The 20,466-nt window shown below is 35.9% G+C and overlaps 1 protein-coding gene across 2 annotated transcripts in view; it reads right to left on the reverse strand.

Moving 5' to 3' along the window:
* Tll1 (tolloid like 1) overlaps window positions 1–20,466 on the reverse strand; it is a 196,027-nt gene that overhangs the window by 72,354 nt on the left and 103,207 nt on the right. For both annotated transcript variants that reach the window (XM_031339939.1, XM_031339940.1), the window contains exons 6-9: window positions 17,789–17,967; window positions 14,546–14,651; window positions 9,882–10,006; window positions 1,199–1,314 (exon numbers count right to left, since the gene is read on the reverse strand). In XM_031339939.1, coding sequence (XP_031195799.1) covers window positions 1,199–1,314; window positions 9,882–10,006; window positions 14,546–14,651; window positions 17,789–17,967 — 526 coding nt within the window. The remainder of the gene's footprint in view (window positions 1–1,198; window positions 1,315–9,881; window positions 10,007–14,545; window positions 14,652–17,788; window positions 17,968–20,466) is intronic.

A 20,466-nucleotide genomic window follows, 5' to 3' on the forward strand; every position in this document is an offset into this window, starting at 1 on the left:
TCCTTTTCTTTACTCTCTATATTACTATCAGTGTCAAGGTTTTATTCCCATGTAGATATGATATTTTCTTTATCTGTCCTCTGAAAATAACTATTGCGAGGTTCTCACAGATAAAGGCCATTTCAACCTGAAATTTCCTTGTTGAAGAAAACTCTATTAAAAATAATCATGGTTACACAATTAAGTGTGGACACAATGTCCAAAATCTATGCTCATTTCATGTCCAAATCTTGTGTTTAGGATTACCTCTTTCAAGAAATATCAACCCGGTGTTTTTTATCATCAGTCTTCCTTGATCTCGTTCTGTCTGTTGTCCTTTACAAAAGAAAACTGTTACTATTTGGAAGTTTGTTTACCTTTCTGTCATTTTACTTTGACTTTATTCATCTATATTTTTGCTTCTCTAGTAACTTTTATTTCACTCCATGCTCTTTCTTCTATATTTTTCTAACATTCTTATTTCTACAGCTATTGAGCTGAGTCTATCATGGCCATTCTATTTCCTATTTCAAATACTTAGCTCTGTTAACTTCCTGCTAATTACTGCTTTAGTGGCATTTACAGGATTGGCATTCAGGACATTTATTAGACTATAGTTCCAAATGCTTTCTAGTATTCCTTATAAGTTCCTCATGGCTAACTTGAACATTTCTGTATATACATTTTTACATTTTTAAAATATAGGCATTTGTCTTTTTGATAGTTTTCTAGTCAATTATATTGTGTCTTAGAATCAACCATTGTAAGGCATTCCAGAATATTTTAAAGCAAGGCTTTCAAAAATTCCAAATTTGAGCAATTTCCATTTTACTTAAATATTTGAAGAATGAAACAAAAATAAAACCCAGGCTTGATAATCGAATCCCAATTGCAATCCCAGCTACTTGACAGGCAGAGGCAGAGGGACTATGAATTAAAGTCCAGTCTGGGATATTGAGTTTGATTAAAGACTGGTTGGGCAACCTACAAAGCCCCCCCCCCTTTAAAACAGAAAGCAAAGAGAAGCTGTGGCTATAGCTATAGCTCACTCGTAAAGTATTTCCCTAGCATGTTTGAGGCCTAGGGTTCAATCTCCAGCATAACAAAATAATAATAAGGAACAATAATGGTAAATAAACAATAAGAAAAGTGTAGCTAAAAACTAGTGAAATGCTTTACTTAGAGGAGACTGAAGGAGAACTCCTTGGGTATCAACTACCTTTTCTCCCGGGGTCACAGACACTCTCCAGATGCAGTGTGTATAGGAAGGGTAGCCATTTGGGAATCCTGGGGAGGAAAGGTTGCCACTGGATTCTTGTAGGGTTTCTCCACATGCTGAAGGGGGAAAGGCATGAAATTATTTATTAATTATTATAAAAGGCATGAACATAATAAATAGAATGTTAGATAGTAATATGTATTTTTATTTCTTTTCTTTACTATGTTCTTTTTTGTAACTAGTGCTGACTCTCTATTTCCATACGGAAGCTCCCTGAGTCCTGGGACTTAGGTTCGTACCACCATGCCCCACTCCAGACACTGACTACCCTTCAAATGAATTTCTTCCTATGTCTCCTTTAGAGAGCGTCTGCTTTCTGGTGTCACTAAGGATAACCATAAAACAAGACAAGAGGTGATAAATAATTTAGCATATATAAAGTTCCCTTCATGGAAAGTTTTCTCATTCATTATTACAGCAGGTAATTTCAAGGACACCTATACTTGTCCAGACTGGGGAAGACCTACTTCTGTGTTCCTGGAATCATGAGAAATTTCCCTTTCTATTAAAATAATCAGTGTGAATGAAAGCTATATATTAACAGTGGTGTGTACCAAATTTAAATAGTAATTCTAAGTAAAGTTATATACTACTTTAACATTTAAAAGTCATAAATGGTGACTAGTACAAATCCAATTAAGGTAATATAAAAATGTAATATACAATGATTCAAAATGAGAAAGCCAAAAAAATAAAAGAGCAAAACAATATTAAGAGGTAGGAGTGATGGCTCAAAGCTTAAGAACACTTGCTACTCTTACAGAGGACATAGGTTTAGTCACCAGAATCCACACTGTGGCTCTCAATCCCTCTGAACTCCAGTTTAGGTATCTGATACCCCCTCTGGCCTTTGTGAATACCGGGCACTCACATGCACAGACATCCATATAGTCAAACACTCATACACATAACTTAAAAATAAATAAATCCTTTTTTTAAAAAACACCATGTTTTCTTTTCTTTACTTATATGTAGACATTTCTAGAAGAGTGATTATATTCTTTTCACATCTTAAGCTCTTATTATTCTTTGGGAATAGGTATAAGCAACCTGAAATTGCACATTGTAAGCTACATGGTTTCCACGCTTATTGTAGGCCAATGGACACAATTCCACTAGTTTTCCTGTAACTTTTGCAAGGGACACACTACGTACCCTGTGAACCTAGCTGGATTTCCATCTTTGAGAATGGCTTCTCTGCTGCAGTTTTCACAACCTTCATTCAATTATCTAAAAGACGCTGTCTTCCCCAAAAAGGGCATAGCACTCAAAACTGAGACATTCCCTGGCTCCGAGGAGGCATCGCACACAGCGTGTGAACTCTCATCTCGTCAAATACTCAATACATTATAAATGACTCCACATATCTTGTGTTAAATAAAGAAAGATAATGACTCTGGAAACGTAAAACAGAGCTATAAAAACAGTCTAAGAGGATATAAATATTTATCTCGTCAGCAAGACAGACACTAGGTTTGCACGACAAAGTAAATCTAAAGTTAGGAATGAGTGATGCTTATTCTGATGAGCCAGGCAGATAAAGGAATTATAGAAGAAAATGAAAATGCCCGAGGTCAGAAGCACATAATTCAGCACAGTGACTGAACGACCTTGGGTCCTTGCTACATGGTGTGTGGCAAGGAGACTTAGAAGGATCTGCTAACATTAGGCCATGCGCTTCTAAGAAAGATATGTTTAGATGTTAAGTAGCAACTGAGGACCTGAAAGTGTTTTATGGAAAAAAATACATATTTTTCCACTCTAAGCAAATTCTGTGAGAATCAAAGCCTCTATTAGGTAAAATGAAGTTTACACTGAATTTCCTATAAGAGAATTAAGGCAATAAAATGGTTGATTTACAAACTATACTGTTCCAATGAAAACTAGATTCTCTAAATTGTAAACCAAAATATAACATAATTTTAAAAGTATCACTTTATAAATTATAACCATATCACACTGTAAAAATGAAAAATGTTAAAGCATAACAATAAAGCTTTAGTGAGCATTTAATTTTTTTTTTCAATAAACTCTGCTGTCTCCATTTCACAATCTCAACCTGCTACTCACTGACTAAATTATGCTCCAATATAAAAATCAAATTTTGACTGGGATGGTAGCTCCCAACTGCAATGTCATCCCTGTAGAGCCTAGAGTTGAAGGGCCAGCCTGAGCTACAGTGGGATCTCCTCCCTCAAAACAGCAGGACTCAGTGAACTGGGGCAGGGGGAACTAACCAGGACAGGTGGCATGATTAATTCAAATGCTTGTCCATTAATAGCAAATATAGGAATGGGAGGGAAACCTTAATTCCAATGCTATTACTTAGTAATCCCAAAATAATAGCAAATCTCAAAAGCTTTCAAGCAGTTTTCTTGCCTGAAACAAACAAACAAACAAACAAAAACCAAAACACTTACTTGGGGATCATAAGATTCTATGAGGTTGTTTGTTAGGGTGAATGACATGACATGTTTTAATCCTTAAACACTCCCACCTACAATTATGGAGACTAAAGGGTAAAAGTAGGGCTGTATATGTGTGGATTACAACTACCGCTCCAGTAATAACTGGGAAAATAAAAACAATAAACTCTAGTGGGTAAATTGTTGTTGCTGCTGTTGTTGTTTGTAGTATATGAGCATGAATCTGGGCCCTTGTGCATACAAAGCAAGCACTCTTAGCATTAAGCTGGACCATAGCCTTTTCTTTTTAAATTGTGGGCAGGCTGGCATTGACCTCATTCTGAGTCCAGAAGAGATCTGAACTTGCAATCCTCCTGCCTCAGCATCTCAAGTAGCTAGGATTGGAAACCTGTGCAAAATTACTGAGACAATTTATTATAATCATCATTCTAATCAAATCAAAAATTAAAAATAAAAAATCTTTACCATATGTTTCCATTCATGGATGAATTAGGTACTCCATATATATATATATATATATATATACATATATATATATATACTCCTTCTTCAACATAAAAATTCTAACTTGATACCACAAAATAGTGTATCTTGCTCTATTTTATAGTCTCAATGTCTAATAATGAGGCTAAATTTACTTGGACTACATATCTTCAACAAATTTTTTCTATCAATATCCAAAGTTTCCAACAAATATTTAAAAACTCTCCTCCAAATTTTGTAGGAATGAATCTATAATTTTACTCAGGGTGATGAAAGCATAAGTATCTATATAATAAAAATATGCTTAACACCTATGTATTTACCTATTTTCTTTCAAATTTTTATATTTGTTTGGATTTGAAATGATTCTCAAAAAAGATGAGTGGCAATATACAGATCTCAGTGAGTGAAGAGCTTGCCAGAAATTCATGAAGCTCAGCCCACATACACCAAGTATGACATTCCACATGGCCAAGAACATGGTTGATGGAGGCGGGAAGATCAAAGCTTAAGCTATGCTTGGCTAAGAAGTAAGTAAGTTGGAGGTTGTCTACAAGAGACCATGTTTGTAGTTGTTCTCTCATGAGATTCCCCTCCCATGCAGTGCCAGTCGTATATGAACTCCTATTTCCTTCCCTGTCTATGCACTATCAGGTACAGTATCCTTCACATACTGAAGCCAGTTCATTCATTCATATAAACTGAGCAGCTAATTTATAGCACATTCTAATGTGCATGGGATCCTATGGGAGCTATTGATCTAGTATGAGAAATATCAGGTAACAATACAATGATGGGTGTAAGATACAAGGGCAATGATTACAGAGTTTTTGCAAATGTGAGGAAATGGAAACCAGGGGGCTTTTACCTAGGGAGACTTAAAGAGTTGGCAATTTTCAATGTTCCCAATGAAGGAAGAGGCCAAAGCAAGTGACATCATAGTTCTAAGGGAAGAAGAAAATAAGAGTGAGAAGACAGGCTGGAATAGAAACATCTCTAAGAGGCTGAGAAGAGAAGGGGCCATGTTTGAAAGAAGATAGCTTGAAAGGGAAATTAACCTTTGTCTTAAAGATGTGAGAAGAAAGATTTGCATTTTGAATGTCATTTGGCCAGCAGTGTGGCTGGAGAACAGAAAATGCAAAGGTATTAAGATCTGCTATTCTTGATGCAAAGAGAGAGTTTGGTACCCAGATGTGAATGCTGAAGACTGAGAAGGCAGGTAACCAAGAGCCAGATGACTACATAAAAATAGACAGGCAGAAGTGAGAATCTCCCTAACATTCTGACTTGGGCTATGGGTTGGGATATGCTACTGACCAGTGAATGAGATGTGCTGGATAGGGGAATAAATGCATCCATGAAAATGAAGGAGAGAAAAATGAATGAATAATGTTCATGTTGTCAATGTATATTAGCTGTGTGTGTGTGTGTCTGTGTGTTTGTATGTGTATGTCTGCAATATAAAAGAATATTCTACCTGAATTTTGGAAAAGTATTAATACAAAAATGTATGTAATAGGAAATTATAAAAATATAAAAATTATGTAATGGTAAAGGAGTTTTTTTGTTAATTCTAAAGAAAAAACACAAATATTAAAGCCATTCAAAATGTTTTAGCAATCAAACCCCAGATATACTGAGATGGTCTTCTGTTTCTACCACCTCTACATTAATATAGATCTATATACATATATATTACACCTCTGTGCTATTTGCAAATAAAACTAGAAACATTTACAAATGTGTCAATATGTATTAGTTACATGTGTGTATTAGTGTGTGAATGCATAGGCCTTCTCACATAATAAAAAAGATTCAAATATTCAAAAACTACTTTGGATATCTACTTTATATTTTTCTTAACTTTGCTATGTTTTTTAGTGCTTCAGTTTAGAGTATAGTATTTTTTCAAAGGCCCATATGGTAAAGACTTTATCCCAGAATACTCCTACTGGAAAATGGTCACACCCTGAAGAGATAGGCCTCATAGAAGATTTTCAAGGTAGAGAAGAGAAGAATAGGATCCCAGCCTCCTCCTATGGGCAGCAGGTCTGCTCTCTCACATACTCTTGCTAGGATGAGCTGGCCTACCACTGGTTCAAAAACACTGGGTCCAATTAACTATAGGCTGGAACTTCAAGACTGCTAGTTAATTTTTTAAAAATCTTCATTATATGATTATCTAAAGTACTTGTTATAGTAACAGAGAGTTAAATACTTTGCACACTTAATTTAGGAAGATTTACTGAACAAGTATCAATGTTGCTAGTTGGGGTAAATGCCAAGTACTTACAAGTAATATATTTACAAGATTACAAAAATAAATGAAGACAAAATACATGTAAAGTGCCATGCCTATAATAGAAGAGTTCAATTAATCATCTAGGAAGAAAATAAGATAACCCTAACATTACAGAAATTAAGAAAAATACATGAAAATGTGAGAATTATAAGGAACAGGGCTCAGAAGAGAAACAAAAGCAAAGAACGCATAATTTATTAAGGTCAGGTATGCTGTACATATGTTAAGCAGACTTCCTTTATGAACCAACTAATAATACTGGGATAAAGGTAAAATGAAGATTAGGCACAGAAAATAATTATCTAGCCCTAAGTAGGTAATCTATTATCCAGAAAATATAGAAGATACAAGGACTAATAATAGTAGTCAGGATTATAGGGTGTCCTTTAAGAACTCTCAATGCTTAAAATATTAATAAGTCCTTGGGTCTTTGGGTGACAGAGCCAAGAAATCCCCAAGTTGGCATGTTTAACAGTCCTACCCTCTCCTCTCATAGCCCTTATCAGGCTCTGTTAAATGGCCGAAAGGGAGTGTGTTATATCAGCAGAATCTTTCAACTCTAAAGAATCACCTTTACTTTTCCACACAATAACAGAAAGAAGACTTTTCACTTGTCTCTAATATTAATAGCAAAAAAACTGAAATTAAAACAATTCTAAACTCTAAGAAAGTCAGGCTTTTAATAGAACCTTAAAAGTCAAATTCTGCTGTTACCTTAAACTTTTCCATGGCAAATATGGAATGACTGTACAAGCGTTCATTGAAATCCCACATACTATTGCTTGTGTGTGTGCCTGTGTGTGTGTGTGTGTGTGTGTGCATATGTGAGTGTGTGTGTTGTAAATATAATAATGGATTACAAGGCATGAAGTCAATATACATCCTTATAATATTTGTTAAGATTGAAGAAATTAATAATATGTGCATTGTATATACTATATTTTAAATAATTTAAGCTATATTCTATACTCCTTAGAAGAAATAATGGTGTTTACAGTTACCTTACTATGTACTTGTCCTTTTGGAAAAGGATATAACTATCAAAGACCATAAAAGTCACAGCCTTGTGTATCTAACTATCCACTTTATCCAATTAGGGGTCACCTCAAGCATTTTTAAACTCAACAAAATTGCTCTATAACATGTAAACAGATCTATTATACCTTTGGAGGTAAACTGATAGTGAAAAATATTGGCACAAAAATCAGCCAGATATTTTTAATGATTTATTCACAAACATAATTTTTAAAAAGAGTGAGAAGGCTCTCAGTAGGATCGTGGAATTTGTTTTGTTCCTTGTGATGCAAGAGCTGTAAGGAGCAATTCACTTTTCAAACAACCCACAAAATTAACTAAGAAGGATCATGGGGTTTCACAGAGACTAAAGCAGCAATTGGGGAGCATGCATGGGTCTGTGCTAGTGCCTCTGCATAAATGCTGTGGCTGTTGGCTTGGGGATTAGGGGGAACTTCCGACCTTGGGAAAAGTGATCTCTTGACTCTTTTGCCTGCTCTTGGGACCCTTTTTTACCTACTGTGTTGCCTTGCCCCACCTTGATGTGAGGGTATGTCCTTAGTCTTATGGTATCTTGTGCTCTTTTAAGGAAGAAGATGGGAGGGAGTGGATCTAGGGGAGAAAACAGATGGGTTGGTACTGAGAGGAATGGAAGGAGGGGAAATTGTAGTCAAGATACATGATAAGAATAAATAAAAACTTTAAAAGTAGAAAAGAGAAAACAAGAATTATTTTATTTTTCATAACATTTTATCTTTCAATGCATTGTATTACCATGCTTTAAACTTCTATTGGGTTTTTCTGAAATATTTCTCAGACTTCAAAAATTAAATTATTTATCATTTATTATATAATAAATATACATAAGAGCAAAAAAAGATGTACAAGGTTTTAAGTACAGGTTTAAATTGTATCTACATAAATCTCTTGAACATTTAATATGCCTATATTTTAAGAAATTTATTAAAATAAAATTTTAAGGGATATTCTTTGTTACATCCCCTCTTCACTTCAGCCATCCATCTGACTCCTGGCAGCCTCTGTTTGGGGGCTAACACCTGGGAGCTAAGACAGCTGCTCTCTGTTGACTGTCTTTGAAGAAGCCGCCTGACCACGCCCACCACCGCCTGAAGATCTTCTGAACCTGGGGACTTTGACACCTGAACTTTGTTTGTAGTGTAATCTAGAGACTTGTTTTCAGTTTCTCCTGTGACTATAAAAACCCTGGTTTATTCTCAGTAAAGTGGAGCCTTGATTGGGACGCAACTTGGCTTCGTGTTTTCTCTTTGCATTTCAAACCCTCTATTTCAGGTCCTTTATTACTTCCTGGCTGAGTAGAACCCCGTTCTTGAAGCTGCGAGCAGTTTCTATTCTTAAAATATTTTCATAGAAAATTTGATTTTAACAAGTGAAATCTCTTGTCTTAGAAAAATTATTTTCTATGGACGATAGTCTTTGAAATACAGGTCACTCAAAAATCTGATGCTGGGCATAGTGCCTCTTTGATACACCCATATGAGTGTGGGGGTTCTACCCATGTAAACATTAGGAGGCCAAGAGAAAGACACCAGATATCTTCATTTGCCAATTTCCCTCAATCTATGGACTTAAGACAAGGCCTTTAACTGTAACAGAAATATCTGACTGGTAGGGCTGGCTGTCCTGCAAAATTGGATCCATCTGTCTATTGTCTTTCCTCAGTGCTAGGTCTATAGACACACAGCTTGCCCAGATATTCATGTTGGTTCTGGATATTCAAAGCCAGGCCCTCATGCTTGAGCAGCAAGTGCTCTTACCCACCGAACCCCCTTGCCATTCCCCAGAATCTGACTGTGGGGAAAAAAAAGACTATTCTTTTTAATGTTGTCAAGAACACAGCATTTGAGTACAAAATTGCCCAATTACTTAATAATGATCAACAACCCTATTCAGTGGTTTGCTCTCCTTAATTTAAACGAAATAAAATGTAGAATGTGTTTAAAATATGGTTTCTGGGGGCTGGTGAGATGGCTCAGCAGGTAAGAGCACCGACTGCTCTTTCAAAGGTCATGAGTTCAAATCCCAGCAACCACATGGTGGCTTACAACCACCTGTAATGAAATCTGACACTCTCTTCTGGTGGTCTGAAGACAGCTACAGTATACTCATTTATAATAATAAATAAATCTTAAAAAAATAATAAAATAAAAATAAAATAAATAAAAATAAAATATGGTTTCTGCCAGTTTGTTTCAGTTTACAATTTTACATATTCTAAAGTCCTCTTTGCCCTTGTTTACAATCACTGAATTTGAAAGATGCATACCATTTTCAAGAATAGAAACAGACAAGAAAACAGTTGGGGAAATTGAGGCCTGATTATCTGTGGAAGATCTGGAACACGTAGGATATGCAGTACCTGGACATCGATACAGCTTTCTTGCTTGTGCAATGTCTCCTTTGCTTAACCGGGTGCGTTGTCCAATTGCAGGACGGATGCCATTATCATCACGGGAAGGGAGTATTGTGTCTAAAAACATCCCCCTGCAAAAGCAGAAGCAAAACACACCTATGTTCATGAAAAGCATATGGGACATGTTTTCCAAATTCAATCAACAGTAACAGCAGTATGAACTTAAAGCGGGATATCAGAACACTCTAATCAGGGCAGGAAAAATTCATAAACATGTGCTACTTCCAGAAAGTCTACAGTACCTATTTTTTTTCCTTATATGTGTAGCATATGTTTTCAAAATAAGGATTATTTGCTGGGGGGGGGGTGGTAGCACACACCTTTAACCCCAGCACTTGGGAGGCAGAGGCAGGTGGATTTCTGAGTTTGAGGCCAGCCTGGTCTACAGAGTGAGTACCAGGACAGCCAAGGACAACAGAGAGAAACCCTGTCTCGAAAAAACAAAAACAAAAAAGATTATTTAACAATATCCCACAAAGAACACTGTGGCTTTTGTTTTATTCCCCCATACTGATACAAGGATACATTAGACCACCAGATTGTAAAATAATTCTTACAAAAGAAGGCAGTTTTGAGGCTACTAAATAATTGCAAGGACCAAAGGTTAAAGCACAATTTTAACTAAACTACCATCTGAAGCTGGTTGTCCTTGGATTCTAAGTATTGCTGTAGCTTATTATGAAAGAATAAATAGCATAACCAGTTATACATTACAATGTAAATCAAATGTGTATATTATTCAATTTTTCAAGACAAAATCAATAACAAATTAAAAAAACCTTTACTGATGGTTTATATATTTTATTTATTTGCTGCAGATACTGAATTCTCTTGGATTCAAGGTTGTGGTGAGAAATTGCTATTTTCCATAGTATACATAGTTTAAAATTCTGACTGCATTGCACTAAAGATGTATTCTAACTTTGCAATGCATATTAAACATTTATGACCCTGGAGGAGCAGTGAATGGACTGGGAATATCTTTGAAAGGATAGAACTTGGGAGCATATAAATGGAGTTTTAAGGGGAATAAAACACAAATAATATAATGCACTTTATACAATATCTTTAAACTAATTAATAAAAATACAAAGGTATTTTAAGTGGAGACGAATGGAGAGATATTCCATTCCAAAATATGACAGAGAACATACTGCACATGAACTGCAGGTCATAGGATCACAGGTTCAGCTAATTTATTCTTTTCATTTGAGAACATTTATTAAGCACAGGTCTAGGCCTGAATTTATAACAGCAACTTAAAGAAGCTGGCATCCTGCCCTTTGTAAAGCAATTCTAATATGAGAAGAATGTCAATCAAGATCACAATCTGGAGTCCTCCCACCCCCAGTTAATCTCTTGCCTTCTAGAGAACACAAGCCAATATGCAGTTGAGAGGGCCTGGAAGGATAAAATCCTTGTGCTCACATGATGGGACTTCACAGTGTGGACATTCTTCAAAAAACTAAGAGTCAAAATAGCATGTGAGTTTGAATTCCAGCTTCTTGGGGTGACAGAAAAGAACAGAAGGTAACATCTCTGAGATGTTCACAGCAGCGCTGTTTCAGTCCCTAGAAAGTGAAAATAATTCAAATGCCCTAGCAGCCCAAATGTCCACTGACAAATATGTGTACACACACACACACATGCACACATAATCACACACATTCACATACCACAAGTACACACCACACATACACACAAACACATTGACACCACACACAGACATTCGCCACACACACACACAAACACACACACACATATGAAATTCACACACACACACACACAAATACATACACCATGTACATATGCAGTCTATCAAAACTATTATGCTATCATGAAAAGCATTATTCATCAGTATATAGAAGTAAATTATTCTGTGATAAGTCTTTAAAAACTAATTTTAAATGGCTGGCATATGTCAGTCACAAAGGGATAAATATGTTTGATTTCAAGTACAAAATGTATCCAAAATAGTTGAATTCAAAACCTTTGGGAATAAAAGGGTACTGAGGACTCTGGAGGTTAAAGAGAAATGAGGAGGCAGAGTTGTCTAATAGCTTCACCATTTCTATTTTGGAATATGAAAAGGTTCTGGAGATATGCTTTATAACAACGAATAAATTTAACACTATTAAAATGAACACCTTAAAATGGGTGAAATTATAAATTTTTATTTATATAGTTTGACATCATTTACAAAACAGTACCTTCAAATAATTTTGAGGTGGCAGAATTGTTATTTCCTAAAATAATTTCTCTAAATAGATTACTAAGCAAACTCTTTAGAGATTCAAACTAAAATATTATGAATCAGGTCAGTCAGGTAACAGTCTTTCTAATGGGAAGATGCAAGCTCTTAAAATTCCACCCACTCAGAGGTGGAGGGGGGACATGGGGGAAGAATTCTGGGAGGGGAGACCAGGAGGGGGCAACATTTGGTATGTAGACAAATAATAAATAAATTAATTAAAATGTGGATTTCCTTATAAAAATGTATAGAATGGGGTTTTGTTTTGGGGAAATTCATATAGGTATATGTATTTCAACCAAATCCACACACATTCCTCCTCCCCATTCAAACTCTTGCCACACCTTCCCCGACTACTTCTCCCCTCTCCATTTTATGTTCTCAGGGAGTCCAGTTAGTCAGAACTGATAATGGGTTTAGGGCCATCTCCTCTATCATGGCAAACTTATCAAATGCCACATTCCTGAAGAAGAAAAAAAAAAAAAAAAAAAAAAAAAAAAAAAAAAAACCACTGACCATCTCTCTCCCCAGTAACTATCAATTGTCAAGAGCTCCTCCGGAGTGGTGGGACTCTTCCAATTCTTGTTGGGATTTCAGTTGGTCTGACCTTGTGCAAGTGTGCACAGTCACACCAGCTGCATGATGAATAGGATAGCTTTGGAACAGTATGGATCCTCAAGGCTGACAGGCTATAACAGTGTGGGAGAATGCAGGCAGCATGACTGCTGATTTATGGTGAAAGATGCTAATAATGCACCTGAGTCGCAAGGGAGAGAATAGGGGGAGACAGGCAATTCAAACTTGAGGTAGATCATCTCAGAAGAATAGAAAAGATTTCTGTTGTTGTTTGGTTAATCTCTAACACTGCCCCCAAATTCCAAAAAAAATTAAACTTCAGGTTAATTCTGAATAATTCAGTTTGGAGAATTCTTGTCTCAACTGAGACCCACACATCAATTTCTTATATGTTTCTATGGAAAAATTAAATCAATTCCAAGTTCCTAACTAAACAATAAAATTTTATAACTCTAATTTCAGCCCAGACTTCTCGGTGCATTTTTACCACAACTTAAACTCCAATTCCAGGAACAATAATTATTTGGCTGTTGTTCTATTTAAATAAACGTATCTGAGAATCAGTTTGTCTATGATATGCACTCTAGAAGAGAACTCTTCAAAGTCCTGTTCACATTCAATTCCTTTTAAGGTTTTTATTTACATATTTATTTATTTATATTGAGTATTTTATTTATTTACATTTCAAATGTTGCCCCTCTTCCTGGTCTCCCCTCTGCAAGTCCCCATCCCATTCTCCCTGCCCTTTGACTCTGTGAGGGTGATCTCCCACCCATCCACCCACTCCCACCTCCCTGCCCTAGCATCCCCCTTCGCTGGGGCATCCAGCCTCCACAGGACCAAGCGCCTCCTCTCCCACTGAGGCCAGGTGAGGCTAAGGTTTTATTTTTTAATAAAGGAAGTTTTAGAATACCTCCATGTTTTAAGTGTTTATAGGACGCTGTTGTTTACATTGTTCTCTGTTTGGAGAACTGTCTTTTTAAAACATAATTAAATGTGAATGAACTGTGAACTGGACAGAGGTGAACAGAAAGAGTGAAGGGGAAAGAGCGTGTGACTGAAAATGAGAATCAGCAAGTAAAAAGGGAGATAGAGGAAGAACTCAGTGTTTGAATTCTAGCATCCTTACCTGGGAGCTATTCCCTTGTTAGTACCATCTTTAGAATGAAGTGCATGAAATCTCAAACTTGTAACAATTTCAACTAACACATTTAGGTATTATTGGCATCCAACTATAAGATGATAGTTGGATGGCTATAATTGTAAACTACATGAAAGTGAAGTATCTTCCTAATATAGCCTTTGAGAATTCCTCTACTAGTATCAGCTTTGAGGCATGCATGATGCCAAAAGTGAAAACAGACAGCCTAAAACACAATCCAAACACAGGGTGTGCCATTTCCATGCAACAGGGGAATCACATAATTGACTTGTGAAGTCTGAAATTTTATTAAATGATGCTTTGCCAATTTAATATGCTGAGTGGCTAGGTAGTTGCTTTCACTAAATATTGAATAGCCTTAGAATATATAATTGCTTAAATAATCGATAGCATTGTCAGCATGGCTTTTCATTAGTGCTTTTAGCGAGAGAAATAGAAATGCATTTTAAATGTCTTTTTTTTTTTTCAAATATCTTCTGTTGGTATGGATGTTAACTACAATTTCTCTGCTCCACTTTTGACCCGGGGCAGTATTTCTAGTTCTAGATATAAACACAGCTTTGTGGGGAGTCATGTGAAAAAGAGAATTAAAAGTCAAAGGGTATAACCTGAGACTCCAACCTTGAGAAGGTGTTCCTGGCGTAGTGCATGATACTGTCAAAATCATATCTTTCCCCAAGAGAGTTCACTTCTCCAGGCTCCATCTTTAGAAAATTGTACTCTTGACCTAAGATTCCGGGAAAAACAACATCATAGGACACTTGTAAATGAAAGAAAAGGGAACAGAAATCTGGGTCCTCTATTTGGGTTTTACTACATGCCAGGCGGTGTTGCTGTCGCTTGGTTTTCTAGACTTATCTACTCATGTGCAAAAAATGAAGCAACTCCATATGTCCTCAGTCAAATGCCTAATTGTCAAGTGACACTGGAGTGGAACAATGAGCTAATTCTACAAAAGAAAATAAAGAAAAGCATATTGTTCTTCCAAATACTCTTTATCTAGCTCATAATATTCTTTTCTTTAAAATTTTATTGCTGGTGGGTGTTACATGAATAATTATAATTATTTATAACTACAGTTTAATACAAATTCAAGTACTCTCATCTTGCACAAATTTCATCTTTATCACAGTCATGTTCATTACATGTAAATTTAAAGCCAACATCTGTGTGCTCTAGATATTGTTCTGAAAACCCACCTAATTTCAAGTCTCTGATTCACAGTCATTTGTAAGTGCACAATCAATCTGCACTGTGGATATTTTCAACCTAGAATATTCCTGCCATGGTTGTTCCAGTCAATCAGAAAACTCCATGCAGTAAGTGTTCTTTTTCCTATTAGCCTGAATGTTTAGTAAAAGATGTATTAAGAGTTATAGTTTTACTAGTACTGTCTACATTTATTTACTTATAAATCTATTTTTATTACGTACACATTTCTTCCTTATTTTGGTATATATTTATCTTGAATCAGAAATACACTCAAAAGAAGGGGCCATTTTCTAATAGTGCCTATAAGTTTCTGTTTTTCTTGGTCCACATGACAAAAATGATTAGCAGGCAGAAGACGATACGAAGATGGTTAATAGTAATCTTCTCATCCACTTGATGCTTGATAAAAGCTTCCAACGTACTATTTCCTCTTTATTTCACTGTTAGTAATATAAATGCAATGTGAACACTTATACCTTGTTCAGGTTCCTAGGTATTCCACATGGTCATATGCATTTTCTTTGATTTTTTTATTATATCCTTCTTTTAAAAGATCTGTTCCCTTGGATCTGGGTAGCACCCTCCACTGATTCTGCTCTTATTTCTAGATGTTACTACAGTCTTTCAGAAAACATTTCTAAATGTTACTTGATATTATTGCTGTCTACCCTGTGTATACAACGTTTTTATCCTGGTTCCCTCATCTTTAGATACTCCCCCAGAGAAGGTCTTATCATTCCTTTGCTAGTAAGTAGGATCATTACAGGGTTTTCAAATCCAAAATTAAGCTACAAGAAATCAGTGTTTGCCTTTTTCCTTTTTCAAAAACTCATGTGTTAGTCAGTGTCTCTTGTTCCATTTGATAGAACCAACTTTTGCATTGCTCCCTGGAATAAATCTTTTGAAGATTTCTTTGCATGTTTCCCTTAAAACATTTTGAGACTGTTCTTGCCTTTTCCTACACAAATACTGAGAAGCTACTCATCTCTCAGAAACTATTTATGCTGGGTTCTGCTAGTCCTTGGGAACATTAGCTTCACCTTCCTAATCTCAAGTTAAAGGTCCTAAAGCATGTAGAGCTTTTTTTTCATATCTGAGCTGTGTTTCCAACCCGTGATGGTTTAAATAGAATACCCCCCCCCCCTTAGTCGCATATGCTTGGTTACTTGGTCCTAAGTCTGTGGAATTGTTTGGGAAGGATTAGGAGGGCATGTCACTGCTAGTGGGAGTTGAGGCTTCAAAACCCCACGTCATTCCCACTAGGCCCTTTCTTCTTCCTACTTTCATGTCAAGATACATGAAAGCTCTCAGCTACTGCTCTTGCTTGCTTGCTGCTATGCTCTCTGCCATTTTGGACAAGCACTCCAGTTTCAACCCTCTAAAACAGTAGACCCCAAATAAACTCTTGCTTCCATAGTTGCCTTGGTCAGGGTGTTTTATCACACCAATGGAAAAGTAACTAGGACATAGTCCTTCAATGATTCCTTAGTAGAGGGTAAAGTATAAATTTCCTATACCTATATAGATGATATTGATTCTTCATAACTTCCCCCAGGTAATTAATAATTAATAACCAATCACCCACTTATAACAGCATAGAGCAGTAGGAAGGGGATAAATATTACTATGAGGTATTGCAGCCTAAACATTCCATCACCTTTTTTTATCACGGCTTACTTGTTTCCTTTTAAATGTTCGTAAGTGTAATCTTGTTGACAACTGTTTTTATTTGCCATATGTAATATCTGCCAGGCTTCGCTCACACTCTGCTGTGTTCTCAAAGTGTATGTCTGTTTTTTTTTTCCCTCATATTCATCTCTGTTTAGCCACAGAATTTACACTAAGCTTTGTATTTTTTCACAGCGGTATCTCCACCACTACTTCTGTGGTAATTGGAATGAAGTAGATGATGAAAAAACAAACAACAACAACAACAAAAATCAACACTCTTAATTACAGATAATTCTAAAAATTCAATATAGTCTTGTCATTGATTGTGATTAAGAAAATAGTTATCCTTTACTCTGCTTATGCTTAAGGTACATACTAGAACAAAATGACAAACAGGACTTAGACATTGTTTTCAAATGAATTGTACTGGTATATTTTTAGTATGAAAATTAAAATAAATATATAATTTACAATGAGAGCAGTATCACTCATAAGACTCTAAGAAAAAATTAGATTTTAACCATTAATTATATTTCAATTAATGAAGACATCCTTAAAATCTTTCTTATTATAGTCAAGTCTATGAAGAAAAATCTCCAAGAACCTATTAAGACTATCCTGGGAATGATTCATTTCGATGGGTTGATTCTCTCCAGAAATTATACCCAACCCAGCACTGATTCCTGTAGCTATAGGATATAACTGCAAACCTCAGACCCCTTTAAATCTATACAGCACCAATCAAAGAACTAAGTATAAGCATAGCTTATTAAAAGTATTAAATCTTGTCATCTTATTGCTCAAGAGCTCATGCCTATTTATGAAAAGCACAGATATTTAAAATAAAATAACTACCTCTTAGGAAAGAAAGCTTAGAAATGGCTGTTTTGAAAATAGTAAAATGTTGAGTTTACTACATTAAAAAAAAAAAAAAGTTGTATGGTTTAGAAATGTAAGTTTGCAGGTTCCAACAGGTCTCACCTGGCTGGATGTTCTCTCTTATGATGGTGACATGGTTGTCTCGATCTGGGCGGGTATGTTCATGCCAGAAGCCTATCACGTGGCCCAGTTCATGAACAACAATTCCAAACTTGTCACAGTTCTTGCCAATAGAGATGGCCTGAGGGCCATTTCCCCGCCGACCAACATAGGAGCAGCATCTACAAAAAGTGGACAGCACAGAAAGAACTTATGGAGAGAAGACAGCAGGACACAGTAGCATGGAACTCCAAGAAACAACAGTGACCACTTGTATAGCACAACACATCCTGAGTCAGAACAGCCTTTCATTAGTGAGTTTTCCATTCGTGTAAGCTTCTCAATAATTAAAAATTTGACAATTATCTTTATATTAGAATAATCGTTGCCTTATTTTCACAAATATTCAGAAGTTACATTAGAGACAATTATGGTAACCATGACATTTAATGTGCTGTTGAGGGCATAGTCAGCCCTCAATATCTGCATGTAGAATCACTACATGTTTCTATCAGTATCAGTAACTACCAGTGTGGTTATCTACCAATAACCTAATACAACTTTTCTTTTAAGTTAAAATTTGCTTTTATCCTTCTAAGATAAAGAAAAAATATCTATCTGTGAGAAGAGATCCTGGATAATCATCATATAAATTAACCTTCTTACCAAAAGAATGACTCTAAAAAATATATATAATGCCTTTTAAAAGTTAATTAAAGAGATATAGGACAATAGCTCAGGGGTTAAGTGACTACCACTAAAAATGTAAGGACTTGAGGTTAGATCATCAAACCCATGGAGATATGGATAGGCCTGGAATCTCTTATAATCCTAGGCTCTAAGGACATAACACAGGCTAATTACTAGAGCAGGTTGGATAGAGTTACAGGTTAACTATATGGACCAATCAATGGTTTGCTTGAGAGATGCACTGAGGACAGTTCCCAATATCAACCCAGGCCCCTCCATATGCACACAGATACACACATTCACACAAACTAAAGTAGAAAAAAACTGTTAATAGAGGGGCCAGACAAGAGGACTGAAAAGATAAAAAAGATGTATGTGTTTGATTTTCATGGTCCATGTGATAGAAAGGAAGTTGTTCTCTTATCTCTACATGTCTGCCACAGCATGAATAACTACACAGATTAATACACACCCACACCCACAAATAAATAACCATACTATTACAAGAGCTAAGTGAAGGTGAGCTACCTAGGGTAAGAGGATAACTGGATAAAGAGCTTCAATTTCAATGCCTCTCCCAAATTTATATGTGACAATAAAACCCTGATGAACTTGTTTAAAGTGGGATTTTGAAAAATTAATTGGTCATGAGTGCAGATTCCTCATTAATAAAGTTAGAGCCCTTATGGATGATGCCCTAGAAATCTACCTTCAACCTTTCCACCTTGTAAGAACACAGGATGAACATAGTCATTTCACATCCAAGAACTGTCCTCACCACACTTAGAACTCACAAAGCACACAGTGCCAAAGATACCCAGGCTATGATTCCCAGTGACAGAGCACCGTGTAGACTGTGATAACTTAGGAAGAAGAATCACCAGTTGGTAGTGTGTTGGTTTGAATATGTTTGGCCCATGGAACATAGCACTATTAGGATATGTGGCCATATTGGAGGAGCTGTGGCCTTGTTAGAGGAAGTGTGTCACTGTGTAGGTGGGCTTTGAGGGCTCCTATGCACAAGCTCCACCCAGTGGGAAAGACAACCTCTTCTTGGTTCCCTGTTGAAGACACCCTCCTCCTGACTTCCTGCCTTTGGACCCTGATGTAGAACTCTCAGTTCCTTCTCTGGCACCCTGTTTGCCTGCATGGACTGAACCTCTGAAACTGTAAGCCAGCCACAACTAAATATTTTCCTTTATAAGAGTTGCCTCGGTCATGCTGTCTTTTCACAGCAATGAAAGCCCTAACTAAGACAGTCAAGTTTTGCAAACATTGTTAGATTGTTACAAAATGCGTACATTGGCCACTTATTAAATATTACAGTACAATATTCATTACACCTATTCAAGGAGGTCGATTCATAGTCAGACAGAATGCTAAACATTCAAGAAAAACTTATTGCACATGTCTTATTTTTTTTTTGATACTTGTACATACTTGACATTTTTCATTTAAATACAGGTTCCATGTATTCATTTATGTATGTCATCCATGCATATGTGTGAGGGTGTACAACAGAGAATCATGTATAAACTCCTAAGAGCAAACACACAGAAGATAACTATTTTAAAGTAAGTTTTAATTGTTATTATGATTGTAGTCATGAGTGCAAATAAAGTTCATCTGAAGCATTAATAATTACAGATTACATGTAAATATTCTTGGACTATAAAAAGATAGCAGCCCATGTTGGTCTTGAAATTGGAGATAACAGGGTATTAGACACTGTCAAAGGCTTTATTTATTTATTATTTTTTAAGTACAATAATTTGCTCAAATGATAGGAAGGGATTTCACTTTTGTCAATTTGACAGTCTTGTCGATTTTCCACAAATATAAATTCTCATATCACACCCCCTTATTCTTTCCAACTTAATTTTGCTTTCCTTAAATATCTATACATTTTTAACTAATGCTATCTCAACTTGAAAGGTTAATTCATACTCATTATTTGTGAGTGTTACATCAACTAATTAAGGTTAATACAT

This window comes from Mastomys coucha, unplaced genomic scaffold, assembly GCF_008632895.1.
Source record: "Mastomys coucha isolate ucsf_1 unplaced genomic scaffold, UCSF_Mcou_1 pScaffold22, whole genome shotgun sequence".
NCBI classification, from domain to species: domain Eukaryota; kingdom Metazoa; phylum Chordata; class Mammalia; order Rodentia; family Muridae; genus Mastomys; species Mastomys coucha.